This window comes from Ambystoma mexicanum, chromosome 8 (genome assembly GCF_040938575.1).
Source record: "Ambystoma mexicanum isolate Mex_15411 chromosome 8, UKY_AmexF1_1, whole genome shotgun sequence".
Lineage (NCBI taxonomy): Eukaryota > Metazoa > Chordata > Amphibia > Caudata > Ambystomatidae > Ambystoma > Ambystoma mexicanum.
In genome coordinates this window covers 153,157,117-153,173,831 of record NC_090929.1, presented here as the reverse complement: position 1 = coordinate 153,173,831, position 16,715 = coordinate 153,157,117, and the positions used below count along the sequence as shown (strand labels likewise).

The window sequence follows — 16,715 nt, the reverse complement described above, 5'->3', positions numbered from 1 at the left end:
TCAACCAACTCAGGCGGTCCTAGTGCGGGATGATCCTCATCACTCCTGGTCAGCGACCCCCGCCCCACCCCCAGTCAAACTGCTGACGGACGCGGATCTCCTGGCCAGAGAAGGAGGCGCCATCCTCCATCACGACCCGGGGTCGCTGAACTTGCAGGCCTGGCTCCTGCAGCACTAGAGTTTGGAGGGTACGATATCCCAGCGGACTGCAAGGAGGTGCTTGCGAAGGCCAGGGCGTCCTCAACTCTCAAGTGCTATGGACACAAATGGAAGAGGTTCTCTGTCTGGTGCCGGGCACAGAAGATTAACCCTCTGCGGATTACGGCCCCTCAAGTACTGCCGTACTTATTGTCGCTGGCCAAGGCGGGGCTGGCCCATGCCTCCATCAAGATCCACCTGGCGGCTATCTCCCGCTATTCCAGAACTCCGGGGCGCTCATCCCTGTGGTCCCATCGCCTGGGGAAGGAGTTCATGAAGGGACTGTTCCGATCGTTCCCACCAGTGAAGGCTCCAGCCCCGGCGTGGGAGCTCAACATGGTGCTCACCAGGGTCATGGGGCCGAAATTCAAGCCTCTGCATTCGGCGCCGTTGAAGTTCCTGTCGTGGAAAACGGCGTGTCTTGTGGCCATGACCTCTGCACGACGAGTGGGAGAGATCCAGGCCCTCTCTTGCAAGCCTCCATACCTGAGTTTCTGCGAGACGAGGGTGGTGCTGAGGACGCACCCCTCCTTCATGCCCAAGGTGCCGTCGGACTTCCATCTCAACGAGTCAGTGGTGTTACCTGTTTTCTTCCCGTCGCTTATGTCGTCGGCCGAGAGGACTTTGCACTCGCTGGATGTAGCTAGAGCGCTGAAGTTCTGCGTGGACCGCGCAAAGAGTTTTCGGAAGACATCCCAGCCGTTTGTGAACTTTGAACCTGTGAACCAAGGGAAAGGCCACCTTGAAGGCTTCCATTTCCAGATGGCTCTCCGGCTGCATCATGCATTGTCACCGGTTGGCAAACCAACCATTGCCCGGCCGTCCGAGAGCCCATTCCACCAGAGCGATCGCTGCTACCACGGCGTTCCTATCTGGCGTGGTAGCAGCGATCGCTGGTGTGCCCCTGCTGGACATCTGCTGGACATCTGCAGGGCTGCTACGTGGAGGTCGACGCACACCTTCACGAGATTCTACTGCGTTGACCCAGATTCCATGGAGGAGTCCAGAGTCGGCCAGGCAGTGCTGCGCAACCTATTCGCCCGAAGGTGGGCCTGTTGAGGAGGTAAGAGATGCTTAATGTTGAGCCTTGCCACCTCCCGTGGGTGTGCATGTGTGTACTGCTATGTATTCTTGTATTCATGAGCATGTGAATCCATGCCAGACCCCATGTTGGAGAAGGAACAAGTTACTTGCCTGTAACTGTTGATCTCCAGCATGGATCTGGCATGGATTCACATGCGAACCCTCCCTCCTACCCCTCTGCGGCTCTTCACTTGGTCCTACTGCCACTTTACCTGCTACCAAATCTGAGGATGGCTGCCAGAGGAGGGGCTTAGGAAGAGGGCAGGCATTGGCTGGGGACAGTATGACCCAGAGACCAGCACTGTGAGTCCGCCGGCACCGGGAGCGGCAAAGGGTCGGGCTCCTCGGCTGCCAGGCAGGGCGCACTTTCACCGATGCCATCAACCACGAGCCAACGCTCTGGCTCGGGGAAGAGAAAATCCGAGAACCCGGCTAAGCTCCTGGAGTGGCCCCGGTCGATCTCGAAGGGATCAGCCGAGGGGGAGCGAGGCAGCGACCCCTCCCCCAAGGTGAAGGCCTCAAGCGCACCCAAGGTGGTGAAGGCATTGATTCACCCGGTTAAGGCCTCTATCGAGGGAGTTGCGGCCCTGGCGAAGCCTGTGGAGGCTAACCTAGTGGAGGTGACCTCGGGGCCCAGAGTTTCCCTGCCGCCACAGAGGGAATCCTCTTTTCAGCCCATCGATAAGACCCCCGTGAAGACCCTGGTGGAAAAAGAGGGGGGGGCATTGGCCGTTACGGACACGGATACAGCCTCTGAGGAGGAGCTGGTTGAAGTCGTGAAGGGCCTCAACAAGAGGTTCGAGGAGGTCCGGTCCCACTGGGGGAACCCCGAGGAGGCGGACGAGGAGAGCGACGGTGGCGCCGACGAGGCTCCCGTGGAGGAGGAGCAACCATTGCGCCCGTCGCAGCCAGTGCCCGAGCCTCAGGACAACTCGGTGGCCATTTTGATGGCAATCCAAACCTTATGCACAGAGATAAGGATGAGGTTGCCCCTAACCCCAACGGATGACCCAGCAGAACGGGGCCCGTCGGGGAGCCCTCCAAACAAGCGGAGGAGAGTTCATACCCCCCCCCACCTTTCCAGCCCTTGCGGCCCGCTCTGCCTTCATCTCCTTCCCCTGATCCTATGGATGACACGGGAACAGATACGGCCACGACGGGGACAGAGGACAACGGTGGTGACGATGGGATGGGCCTTCCATCACCACTCCCTCAGGCCTCCCCGCCCGACAAAATTGGCTCCTTCCACGCCATGATTGCCAGGGCATCCAAGCTTTTCACGCTCTGCCTCGAAGAACAGATGAAGAAAGGCTTCCTCTATCAGCGGCGCGAGGCCAAGAGGAAGACGGTCCTCGTTGTGCCATTGATTGACGGTATCTGGGAGGAGGGACTTGCTCTCCTGAAGAACCTGTACACGACGCCTGCCAAGAGGGATCGGTACGAGAGGTAGTACCGGGTCCCCGATTCCGCCCCTTTGTGCCTTAGGGCACAGCCAACCCCGGATTCGGTCATCTCAGCAGCGGCCAAGAAGAAAGCGGCAGGGGCGACGGCCTCAACTTCGACCTCTCCACCTGACGGCGAGGGAAAGAAGCTGGACGCCATGAGACGACGAGTCATCTCGTCTGCGGCGACGACAATTAAGGCGGCCAATGCCCTAGCGATTGTGGCCCGCTACGACAGGGAGCTGTGGTACAAGATCGCTCCCCTGCTCACTTCCTACCGGACGACAAGAGGTCGGAGGCTCTGGAGATCCTGCAGGAAGGTGAGGTGGCGTCGGACCACGCCATAACGTTGGCCACGGACATCGCCGACACCGGGTTCCGCCAGTTGGGCAACAGTGTTTGCCTTCGACGGCGGGGATGGCTCAAGGCAACAGATTTCCGCCAGGACGGTCAAACCAGAGTTTTGGACATGCCCTTCGACGGGAACAACCTGTTTGGAAAAACAGTGGATGAGTCACTTCAGGCCATCAAGACCGACACAGAGACGGCTCGGGCCTTGGACGTTTTGCAGCAATGACAGCTGCCCTTTCGGAACGCCGGAGGCAAGCGGGGTGCCTCAAAGGGATCCGGCGGCGGCTCCTCAACATACCGCCAGGCAGCCCGCTACTCATCGCAGGAGGCCTACAGAGGACGAGGCAAGTCAGGAGGATCTCGTCGTCGTCGCCAAGGCGCAAGGCCGCCTCCAAGCAGGACTGAATCGGCAGTAGCGTCGGCCCCCACCTGAGCACCCCGGTGGGCGGCTGGCTGTCGAAGTTTGTCAGTCTAAAGAAGTGCCCCCGCATTCCTCCCGTGGCCAGGAAGGAAAATCACATCCCTCAACTGCTGTTAGAAGTAAGGGCGATGCTTAAGAAAGGTGCCATCAAGCTCGTCCCGAAGAGTCTCCGGGGCTCCGGAGTATACTCAAGGTACTTCCTCGTCAGAAAGAAGACAGGCGGTTGGCACCCCATTCTGGACCTTCGTCAGTTAAACAAATGCATCAAGGCCCAAAAGTTCAGGATGGTCACCCTCCAGCACGTGCTGGGACAGCTGGATGAAGGCGACTTCCTATCGTCGCTGGACTTGGAGGATGCTTACTTCCACATCCCCATTCTAAAAGGACACCGAATGTTTCTCAGATTCATAGTCCAAGGGCGGCACTACCAATTCAAGGCCCTGCCATTCGGATTGAAGTTGGCACACAGTGTATTTATCAAGTGCCTAGCACCAGTGCCGGCGTGGCTCCGCTTGCAGGGGATCCACATTGACCCCTACCTGGACGATTGGCTCATCCGTGCAAGGACAAGAGAACTCGCTGTCGAACACACATCGAAGACTGTTCAACTGCTCAACGATCTGGGATTCTCTATCAACTACTCCATCAACTACTCAAAATCCCCCCTGGTGCCGTCACAGGTCGCACTGTTTCTGGGAGCCAAGCTCGATACAGTGGCGCGATTGGCTTCTCCGGAGGAGAGGACGAAGGCCATCTTGGTCAAGGTGCAGCGCCTGCTGGCCACGGACGTGGCCAGGGTGAGATCCATGAAGTCCCTGCTCGGAATGATGTCCTCATGCATCTTCCTGGTGCGACTGTGCAGGCTACAGATGCGTCCGCTACAAGAGTTCCTCGACGCCCGTTGGATACAAGCGACGGGTAGCTTCGAAGACAGGATCCCGCTCAACGAGGCTTTCCGCCAAGCGATTCGATGATGGGGCACCCGCGCACATCTCGCGGCGGGCAAGGACTTTCAGACCCCGGCACATCAGGAGACTGTGACGACGGACGCCTCCCTGGAGGGATGGGGATCGCACACCGAAGATCTGCACACAAGAGGCCTTTGGCTCCCGGACGAGAGGTCCTGGAACTCCGTGCAGTGTTCTGGGCCCTCAGGTCGTTTCTCCCGTCCCTCAAGGGCAAGGTGGTGAGGATCTTCACCGACAACACCACCATGATGTTTTACATCCGTAAGCAGGGAGGCACCAGATCCCCAGCCCTGTCCAAGGAGGCCCAGGATCTGTGGCACTGGACCGTCGCCCAGGGGATGTTTCTGGTGCCCTTCCATCTGGCAGGAATAAAGAACACCATCGCTGACTCACTCAGCAGGGAGCTGCGCTCGTGCCACGAGTGGGAACTGCGTCAGGATCAAGTGGATCGACTTTTCCAACGATGGGTCAAACCCCAGCCAAGGAGCATGGGCGATGCTTTCCCGTTCCCCTGGGACGGCCTGTTCCTGTATGCGTTCCCTCCGTTGCTGTTGCTGCTCCGACTCATCAACCAACTCAAAAGGTCCCGCTGCTGGATGATCCTCGTCGCACCGGTGTGGCCAAGAAAGATCTGGTTTCCCGGTCCTTCTGGACATGTCAGCATCCCCCCACCCCCTGTCAAACTGTCGACGGACACAGATCTTCTCTCCAGAGAAGGAGGCGCCATCCTCTATCACAACCCAGAGTCGCTGAACTTGCAGGCCTGGCTCCTGCAGCACTAGAGTTTGGAGGATACGCTATCCCGGCGGTCTGCAAGGAGGTGCTTGCAAAGGCCAGGGCGTCCTCAACTCTCAAGTGCTACGGACACAGGTGGAAGAGGTTCTCTGTCTGGTTCCGTGCACAGAAGATTAACCCTCTGCGAATTACGGACCCTCAAGTGCTGCCGTACCTGCTGTCGCTGGCCAAGGCGGGGCTAGCTCATGCTTCCATCAAGATCCATCTTGCAGCGATTTCCCGATGCACCAGAACTATGGGACGATCATCCTTGTGGTCTCATCGACTGGTTAAGGAATTTATGAAAGGACTGTTCTGATCATTCCCGCCGGTGAAGGCTACGGCCCTGACATGGGAGCTCAACATGGTGCTGACCAGGCTCATGGGGCCGCCATTTGAGCCTCTGCACTCGGCACCGTTGAAGTTCCTGTCGTGGAAAACAGCATTCCTTGTGGCAATCGCCTCTGCACGATGGGTGGGAGAGATCCAGGCCCTATCCTGCAAGCCTCAGTACTTGACTTTCCATGAGACGAGGGTGGTGCTGAGGACGCACCCCTCCTTCATGCCCAAGGTGCCGTCGGACTTCCACCTCAACGAGCCCTTGGTGTTACCAGTTTTCTTCCCGTCGCCTTTGTCGTCGGCCGAGAGGACTTTGCACTCGCTGGATGTAGCTAGAGCGCTGAAGTTCTACGTGGACTGCACACGGAAGACGCCACAGCTTTTTGTGAACTTTGGACCTGTGAACCAAGGGAAGGCCCTCTCGAAGGCTTCCATTTCCAGATGGCTCTCCGGCTGCATCATGCACTGTCACCGGTTGGCAAACCGACCGTTGCCTGGCTGTCCGCAAGCCCATTCGACCAGAGCGATCGCTGCTACTATGGAGTTCTTGTCTGGTGTGCCACTGCTGGACATCTGCAGGGCTGCTATGTGGAGGTCGACGCACACCTTCACGAGATTCTACTGCGTCGATCGGGACTCCAGGGAGGAGTCCAGGGTCGGCCAAGCAGTGCTGCGCAATCTGTTCGCCTGAAGGTGGGCCTGGTGAGGAGGTAAGAGTTGCTTAATGTTGAGTCTATGTAATGCTTAATGTTGAGCCTTTGCCACCTCCCGTGGTTGTGCATGTGTGTACTGCTATGTATTCTTATATTCATAAGCATGTGAATCCACGCCAGACCCCATGCTGGAGCAGGAACAAGTTACTTACCTGTAACTGTTGTTCTCCAGCATGGGTCTGGCATGGATTCACATGCGAACCCTCCCTCCTACCCCTCTGCGGCTCTTCACTTGGTCATACTGCCACTTCACGTGCTACCAAATCTGAGGATGGCTGCCAGGGGAGGGGTTTAAGGAGAGGGCAGTCATTGGCTGGGGGCAGTATGACCCAGAGACCAGTGATTGGTTACTACTAAGAAAGAGAGATCGGAAACGAAACTGATACTGATTTTTTCTTTACCGAGGATTCCGAGCCTGACAATGGGGAATATTCATGAGCATGTGAATCCATGCCAGACCCATGCTGCAGAACAACAGTTACAGGTAAGTAACCTGTTCCTTATATCTTTGTTAGGATTTTCTCATGTAATCTATTTCATATATTGTCCAGCTTGATCTTGCCTGGCACACTCTCTTGCCGCGGATTGTCTTATATGTAAAGACTTCTGACTTGTAATGCCTGGTATACTCCCCTGCCAGGACTTTCTTTACTTGCAAAACACTTGTTCTCATGCACTTGTTCTCATGCACCTGTTCTCATGCACCTGTTCTCATGCACCTGTTCTCATGCACCTGTTCTCATGCACCTGTTCTCATGCACCTGTTCTCATGCACCTGTTCTCATGCACCTGTTCTCATGCACCTGTTCTCATGCACCTGTTCTCATGCACCTGTTCTCATGCACCTGTTCTCATGCACCTGTTCTCATGTACCTGTTCTCATGTACCTGTTCTCATGTACCTGTTCTCATGTACCTGTTCTCATGTACCTGTTCTCATATACCTGTTCTCATATACCTGTTCTCATATACCTGTTCCCATATACTTGGTTTCATAAACTTGTCATTTGAAATGCGTCGTATACTCTCCTGCCAATGCTTTGCATATGCACACTGCACACACTTGCAAACTTGACAGTCTCTTTTTATTATATTGTTCTGTTTCTTTAAGACATATGGCACCCTTCGTTCCATCTCATTTATATCATTTACTTCTGTTTCCTTTTGGTACCATTGTCGGTATGCCCCGGTGTCCCCTCTTCCCCTGGGCGGACTCACCGGGTTACTGTAGTGGGAATTGGCTCTCCCACATTGAACCTGCAGCACCCTGTCAGCGTCCCACTTGCTCCTTTTGGGTTTGCCGCCTCTACCCTGCCGTTCCCGTCCTCCTTGCAGCTCTTGCTCATCTGCTGCACGTTCCACTCATCTCCAGTAGCACAGAGGCTGCTCTCTGGTATAGCTGCATGCCAGGAAGCCATCCTTCCTGCTCTGGCGTTCCCGCAGCTTACAGGACTCTGCATTCTGCCTCCCTCAGTTCCTCTCTTGAGCCTGTTGGCTCTGCGGATCTCGCTTCCACCTGCCAATCTCTCGGTCAGCACCAAACAGAATTCTCCGGGCAGGTCCCCTCTCATCAGCTGATTACCCGGTTTAAATGTCCCGCCTGCCAAAATGCACTCAACAACTAGAGCGCAGTATGTGTTCTCAGCCTCCCATGATCTTCTTCACTCGGCTCCTCTTCCTTTTGGTAGTACTGTCAGCATTAGAAAGAGGGAAGTCAGTTTGTGATGACTTGCAGGTAGAAACTGAGGAAGTGTCTTTAGTAGTTTTAGAGGGTAAGGTTGGTGACCTATATGCGAGTTGGGAAAAGGGTTCTTAGCAGTTCTAAATAAGTTGGGTTTTAGATAACTTAGTAAAGATGGGTATCAAGTTACCTGGGGAGTAACCTTCCCTACTCCCTGCCTCTTCCTTGTCTCAGTGGCCCTCATAGTCTCCCTAGTGGGAATTTGGAGACCAGACACACCAACCTTACACTGAGGTGGGAAATGAGGGGTAACACCATGCCATTGAGGCATGGGGAACTGGGGAAGCACCATTGAAAGAAAACTGAGGATATGTGGTTTCCTGCATTGATGTCACTGGGTCTCCCCGAGAGCTACCTCTTCTCAGGTGGTCCTCCCTCATCTAGCCACCGCTAGGGCCTGGATCAGGTAGTGGCTGCCATCCCCTGGCCACATAAGGGGGGGGCCATCACATGCCGCAAGAGCAGCGGTGTAGAGTGTAAAGAGGGGCTGACCAAAGACCGAGCCTTGTGGAACACCAACAGTTAGAGGAGTGATTTGAGAGGTATTGTCGCTCCAGGAGACCGGGAATTGGCGAGATGCAAGGTGGATTCAATCCAGGCAAGGGCTTGATCGCGAATCCCAAAAGAAAGAGTATCAAGGGGATCAGAGTCGATTGACCGTGTCAAAGGCAGCAGGCAGGCAGCAGACAGGCAGCAGACTGGTCAAGGAGAATTAGGATAGAGTATAGGTTGGAGTGCTTAGCCGGGTCGATTAAGTTGGACACATTCATGTAAGCAGTTTCTGTGGAATGACAGGAGTGGAAACCTGCTGTAGGTGGTCTCTAGGATTATGGATGTCTAAGAAATTGATAGAATGGTTGAACACAACCCTTCCAAGTACTTTAGAGTAGTGCGGAAGGAGGGATACAGGCTGTCTGGTCTTGTTGGCATATTGGCAGAGGTAGACAAGGTCAGGGTAGACCAAGTCATTAAGACTCGTCGAGTGGTTTTCTTTAAGTCTTTGTGTTTATTTCCTTAACAAACCTTGTAGGGGAGTGGGAATATCCCATTCCAAAATGTTGGCGTTTCTTCTCAGGAGTGATTGGTAGATGGGCAGTAATGACATAATTTGGAACCCCAACCAAGGTTCTAAACTGCCTTTCATCGCCAGACTTTACCTGAAGAGGTCACAGCAACCGAAGTTCCTGTCTACAAAAAAGAGAAAACCCGAGAAGAAGATTAAGTTAAGTGCCACAGTAGATAACAAATTGCAGCATCTGTAGAGTAATATTAAGAAGTTGTTTGAAATGTTTTAATTGATGACAGGAGACTTCAGAAGGATCAGAGTTTGAGGATACTGTGAATATAGTTTAATAGTAATTGCTGGAACCTGATATCCAAGCGCAGCTAGCGAGGCGAGTCAAGTTGTTTTTTCATAATTTATTTCACTGCGATCGGCCCGGGTTTGAGTAAAGGACCCCACGATGTGCGCATGACTTTTACGAGCGTCGTGTTCCTCAGAGCGAGTTGCGCATCGCTTAGCAACCCCCTGACTCCCCTCCTCTGACATGGCCCAGCATGCAGAAAGAAATGCAGCGTTTTTTCCCCCAGTGAGCAGCTCGGCGGCGCACGTCAGCAAAGAAGTGGGAAGTTCTGTTCCCAGTAGCAGCGTCGGAAATGAAGCGCTGAAGCAAACAAAGGGATTGAGCAGTGAATTGGAGGCTACATGTTAGCACGCGAGCAGCAGCGGCGGTGATACAGCCAGAGTACAACAAGGAGAACAGGATTTTGATGTTTAGTAGTAAATAAAAAAATGCAAATAAGTTGAGAAAAAAACAGGAAGAGATCTAATAAGAAAAAGCAAAACAAACTTTAAACTGAAAAGTGACCCTTTTATTGGATGGTTATAATTCCACAGGCAACAGCAAGAAGTTCAGCAGCTGAACTTCCATCGCTTCAGGCAACTAAGAATTAGCAGATCAGCTGCATATTTTCCAAGACACTAACAGAATGTGAAGTTACACTTTTCTAGAGAAAACATTTTTGAAGTGATCAAGACCAGCCTTCCAGAGAGCAAGGAAGGCAGTTGGGTAATTCGAGAGGGAGGGCCAGGTATTAGAGGGTATAAGGGTATTCTAAAGGACAGTAGAAAGAGGCAGATAACCCACCTAAAACACCTAAGAGCTATTTGGATTAAAGTAATACCCTTGCATGTACTGGTAATTGGGTGTTTCACGCGTGCACCTCAACTGCTAATTAGAATGTTACACATTAACTAGCACAGTGACCACTGTAGTTAAATCATAAGAAACGCAATAATCGTTGGATGTTTTATTACAATCATGGTAACAACTACCATACCATCAATTTCTGTTTTTCAATGTTCCGTTTGTAAACCTACCTGCATACCCATCCTGTCTCTGGCATGTTCACGCATTTATGGATTAAACTGTTTGTTTATACATTTTGACATGCAATAAAAATCATTGTATTTTGTTTCTTATTTTATCCATAAATGTATTTACTTATATTGTTTGTGGTATCACTTACATTCATTGGCAGCCTTGATAAAGAGGATGTGTTGAAACACGTGTACGCTGTAAACACGGAAATGTCAGGCGGATTGTTCTTGAAACACAAGAGATTGAATAAAACTCTTTTGATAAGCTCATGTCACTAGTACTAATGTGTTGCATTGTGCTCTGGGTCCACAGATGTGTACTACAGCGCCCATGATCCATCATAATAGACTATGATGGGTAGGGGTGATGGGAGTTGTAGTCCAAAACATCAGGCGAGTCATTTGTTGCAAACTCCCTGCCTAACCCAGTACAGTGCTCCACTGATGCTGTTTAGTATCTATTTTGCAAATTTGCTTACTCAGTATTGTACATATGAAAGGTTTGTCTGTCATCCACTTTGATTTACTCCCACCACGAGGTGACTGTTTCACCTATTGTCACTTTGCCCCACTATTGTTAATCACTGTGCGATAGGAGTGCTTCATCGACTATTAGCCATTTCATAATTCTCAAATAACAAAGCAAATTCACGCTAAGTAGTGCTTCAGGGCACCAACCATCATGAGGCAATATAAGTGAAGTGAAAGCCAGTGAAGATAAACAAGAGGAGTTATTTAGTTAAACATTTGTGCATCCACACCAAGCTAGTGAACATCATTAAGTGCACTTATGTTTAGAAAGGGAGAGTGGTAAACTTTGAAACTCCTGCCATTTTTGTAGTTCTCCCTCACAGTTCAGACATTTGCCTCCCACGAAGTACCCATCTAGGGCTCTCCAGGTGTTTTGGACTACAACTCCCATGATTCCATAGCATTAACAATGCTGACCAAGGCTGATCGGAGTTGTGATCCAAAACATCTGGAGAGCCAAAGGTTGCTGACCCCTGATTTAGGGTCTTGTTGGTGATGTAACCCAGTGTATGCCTTCCTAGGAGTCCAAAAACATGCAGGTCTTGTCCCTGAAGACCTCTTATAGACTGCTTCAGAGAGCAGGTTGCCCTGTTTAACTCTGTACTCTGACTGGTGGCAGATGTTTATAATATTTTAGTTGGCTGCACAATTGTTCAGAAAAGACTTTTTTCCTGCAAGCTCCTGATCAAATGGCAACATGTATTTTTAAATCCAGCGAGACCCCACCACGTGGCTGTGTTTAATATTAATCATTTGTGATTTATGTAGCACTTTTATCCAAAGCACCTTAGGTAGAATATTGGTGCATACAATTATTACCACCTAATTGAAACTGGTACTCCATTTTATCAACTGCTGGAGTATAATAGGCTGTCAATTTTGCGGGGTTTCAAACCTGCTTATCCCACACAGATCTTGGAAAGAAGCGCTTAATCCCCTGAGCCATCTTCCCCAGTAAGCATGGAAACGTGTGTGCCATTTTTGGGCATGGCCTTCCTAAAACCCCATGTTAGAAGTGCAAGGCAGCTATGACCAGATCCGACCAGATGGTTGTATGGGTGTCTGGGATGCACTCTGAATCCACATCCTGTGTGCTTGCCCAGAAAGAAGCCCAGGAAAGTTTGAATGCAGCATTCATGTCTGAATCAATGGCTGTTAGTTCTTTAAATGGTGCTGTCTAATTGCGACTGAATGTGCATCCAGCCCCCAACATCTTTATACAAATAATGGTAACTTCACTGTACATTTTGTGAAATGCTGGGACTGACCCTGAAATAGTTTGAAGGATTCCCCTATGCAAGACAAAGACTCTACCTTTGCCCTCTACAGTCAGACTGCAAAGTTTTGCTGGAACCCACATGCTTCATATCTCGCTCCAGGCTGACCAGGAACCACACCAGTGCAATCTTACTGCGAGTCGGCGAGCACAGCCAAGTTACTCATCTCGAGTCTGAATCTCATTAAAGCACTAGTAGCCCCTTAAAAGGCTTACCTGAGGGTCTGGGACAATAGGATAGCATTGGGAGCCACCACCGCACAATCGGGACCTGTGCTGAGTTGGACATTTTGACTGCTACGCTTAACAACCACGGGCATTATTTTCTGGGACTATCCTGTTGCTTAACATTGGGTTTTTAGCTAAATCCCTGTCCTAAAGACACTTCTCACTAGACAGTAAAGTACATTTGTGATCACTTAGCAACTTGTGGCTTAAGTGCTCTCCATCCTTAAAGCTATTTACCTGAAACTTAACATTTTTGCCAATGCCAGGTGAAGAGTATCTTTTCATAGCTGTACTTTGCAGATAATCCTTTCTTGTGTGTTGTGGTATTTACAACCATCTACCTTATTTCCCACCCTACTCACCTCGTGAGAGAATATACTTAATTACTCATCCATGTTTACACCTTAAGATGTGGATGGATCTTCTTGAACCCTGCTTATGGGGGTGTCTAGGAAAATAGTTCCAACAGGAGGATGCATTAAGGTTGATAAGCAAGGCAACACTGCCCTCAAGTCGTGAGATCACAAGAGCTGAACGAAACAGAAACCCCTGGCATCATGCACAAGTTTTTTTAGGAGCTTTACTAAATTCTACAATGGGGAAACCTTAGATGATAATGTTAGGAACTTTCCTACTACAATTAAATCCCTCTATGTAGATCTCCCGGTCAAGAGTACTTGCCTACAAGGGCTTAGACACAGACGCACATATGACAAAGTAATAGTGGAATACAAGTCTACATTAAATGCCAGAATGCGAAACCTTCATAAGGCCATAATGCAAGTTTCTTTGTTTTTCGGAAAAAGAAATTGCTTCAAAACTATACAAATTGGATTAAGTCACACAAGACCTCAATTTTATTGACAGATAGTCAATCGATGTTAACCACACTAAGGTCAAAGGATGACAACATGTTTTGAAGCTTATCAATTCTACATTATGTGCACAAAGCAAGGCACCAATTAATCCAATTTGTGAAGCAACCTGGTATTGCTTTTTTATAGCAACATTTCTTTGATGATTCAACTCTATCCTATGACTGGAGACCACTGAAGCCCTGAAAGGAGGCATTCTCGATTGATAACCTTGAACATTTGATTAAACGCAAAAAACAATTCAAGGGAAGCAGGGCCTGATAGATTATTGAACCTAATACTAAAAGGAAATGCCTCTATGGGAGCCAACATATATATTTTTTTATTTGCGAATATTAATATCGGAGGTTATATGCCCACTACATGGTAATATTCCTCATGTTATACTGATATATAAGACAGCAGATCAGAAGTATATGATAAATTATAGGTGGATAGCCCATGTAGATATTCCTAGTAATATCTTTATCTCTTATTTAAAAAGACTTACAAGACTGGCAGGCCTTGAGAGGAAGAATGAATAAATACCAGACAGCATTTGGAAAAGGGATTGGGCCACATTAAGTGGTCTAATCCTTTCCTTCATACACGAGAGGACAAGAGGCAAAGTTAATCAACACATTTATATAGCCTGTCTGGACCCAAGTGCAGCCTTTGGCTTTATAATAGTACTGCTATTATGGCATCACTTGAAATCATGGTGAATTCTTGATGGGAATCTAAAAATGCTAATAATGCTACATAGTAATTCTGTCATAAAGGTCAGACTGAATAAAAGCTGGTGATTTGTCCAGATAAAACGTACACTTCTTGAGGGTTTGCTTTAAGGTTGCCGGCTACCATCCTTTTAATTTAATTTATACATCTCTAAATAAGATGAATACTAGATAATAGATACCTGATAAAATGTGGACATACCAGACTTGCCTTGCGTATTAATACAGCAAAGTCATAAATATTGATGTTTACCAATAGGACCAAGCCTCTGGAATTCAGTTGTAATATAGAAGGGTTACAGCTAGAATGCATTACATCTTTTATCTAGGATTCCAAAAATTTGAGGATATAGTTGGAAGAGCATAGAGGGCGTACCAAAAAGGTACTTAAAAGGATGGAGTTTGGTCTAGTTTTGTTAGAAACTGTAATGAAATGTTGAAAATTGCAATTACTGTCAAAAAATATAACGCCACTTAGAAATTCTGTTTGCTATCAATGCATCTTTTCTTATTAAATTAGCACCAGAAATTTAAATCAAAGTAAATATTTCCTGGAGGAAATGGATGTGAATGCAGAAACACTATTAACTCAGCCGCATGCCATTAGGAAAATGTGTGCAAATAAAAGATCTATAGCAATCTACGCCTTTCACAAGGGATACACAAAGCTCCATCCCAGAGCGATTCCCTTCTAATGTACATTAAGATGTTGTATTTCAAAGTATTTTAGATTTTGTTTTAATTCAGTGCCCACTACAGAAGTAATGGGTTTGTGGGGTAACCTGCCTAAAGACCAGAGGTAATGCAGGTTATGTGGTGAGGAGACTCTTTAATCACAAACATTTGCTAACTGACTGTGGGCACAATTGAGATGAAAAGAAAGTATTCATGATTTTTAATTTTTATCTCTAAAATGTGTCATTTTTAATGGGAATTCAAACTTCATTGATCTTGGCTCACAATGGAATCATTAACGAAATGGAAGACCCATAAAGACAAACATTTGCTGTAACAATAGTACAAAAGTGTTGTATATTTTCATTTTTTCATGACGTACATTGCACTTTAACTACACTATATTATAAAGACATTTGTAAATGTCTGTTATAGGTAATACATTTTACTGTACACTACTGCACTGAAATGCATTTTATGTTTGTTTTTATTTACTCTGAAAGGTTTGTAAAAACCATGAAGGCAAATAAATTTAAAACAATATGCTAGTATTTATGTATTTTTCCTTTTGTTTAAATATTTTTATAAATGCAGGGTTCATTTTTACTGGAATTCTTTTAAGAAATCAACAATCTATGCTTCTTTATCTTTTCCTTTGGTATTTTTTTCAGTTATCTTTGTACTGTGTTCCCCTTTAATTTATCTTCCAGTGAAGATAGCGTATCCTGCATCGTTACCCCAAGTAAAGAGTGGATCAAGTAGTTTGAAGTGTGAAATTTTATCAAGAAATAAACACATCTAATATTTGTATTTTCAGAGTGCTGAAATTGATGATGCCCCTGGTGAAAGTACATACATTGGGAAAGCCAGGTACAAGAGAAACTTGTTCACACAAGAAACCTTTATTGCAAGCCCTGCACAGCAAATGCAAGTGGGAAAAATCGCCTTGAGTGAAGATGATCCAAACAGAAACGAGCAAGTACATGCCCATCTTCACCAGGCCCTGGATGTCCAGCTGGAGGACAAGGAGAAGCATGTTCAAGCAGGTAAAGATCTGAGTCCTACTTTAAAATGATACCTACTCTAGAATCAATTGCAAGATTCTGAGTAGGGAAAATCTACACTGCAGGTTCTGTAATGTGCATATCCCAAACGGCCAAGAAAAGAACACTGGCGATCATTAGTGGATCATGATAATAAATGGTCTCATTAAATCATGTACATGATTTATTTTCAGTTTGTATGACTTATTTTAAGAAGTTGATGGAAGGAATTAATACATATTGTTTAAGAATCGCATACTGATATGGTCTGGCTTGAACTACATTTTGATATTTGAACAGATTCTGGTGTAAGCAAAGTGTGGAAATCATACTTTTGCAAATTAGCTATAAGTTGTAGATTGTATTTGCCTACGATGGGAGTTTTCACATGGGCAAGACGTGATTAATTTGTGAGTTGAAAATAATAAATGCTACTTTTTATAGCGCATATAGAAACTGATCAACTGTACTTGCAGAATTTTTAAATACAATTATTAACACTGAGTTGTAATTGGACTGGTTATTGATGTTGGAAGGATAAAGGTCTGAGCTAGCGCAAGCTGTACTTCTAATCTGACTAGAATTTTTGTACTGGTCTCACTGTGAGTGCTTAACTGGCACCCGGCTAGTACGCTTTGCTAACAGATGTCTCACACAGAGGAACCTTTGAATATTAAAAGGTTGAGTCAACCCTTCTGGGATTCCACACTCTTGCTAGCAAATCGTGAACATGGGCCTCATTACACGGATGGCGGTAAGGGTTTACCGGTACTGGTAAGGGTACCAGTGCCAGTAAACCCTTACCGCCTTACTACGAGGTCCCTTTGTGGGACCCTACCTTAACGGCTGATTTTACCAGCCGTTAAGGACGAGACCCGCAAAGGGACCTTGGAGGTAATTACGGTACTGCAGTTTGCGGTACCGTAATTACCGCCTTCCCCATTCCCATTGAGCCCTATGGG

At 48.0% G+C, this 16,715-nt stretch overlaps 1 protein-coding gene across 3 annotated transcripts in view; it reads left to right on the top strand.

Annotated features, from left to right (window-relative positions):
• CNTRL (centriolin) overlaps positions 1-16,715 on the top strand; it is a 1,220,196-nt gene that overhangs the window by 161,727 nt on the left and 1,041,754 nt on the right. For all 3 annotated transcript variants that reach the window (XM_069609523.1, XM_069609522.1, XM_069609524.1), the window contains one exon: positions 15,528-15,756. In XM_069609523.1, the coding sequence (XP_069465624.1) occupies positions 15,528-15,756 (229 nt within the window). The remainder of the gene's footprint in view (positions 1-15,527; positions 15,757-16,715) is intronic.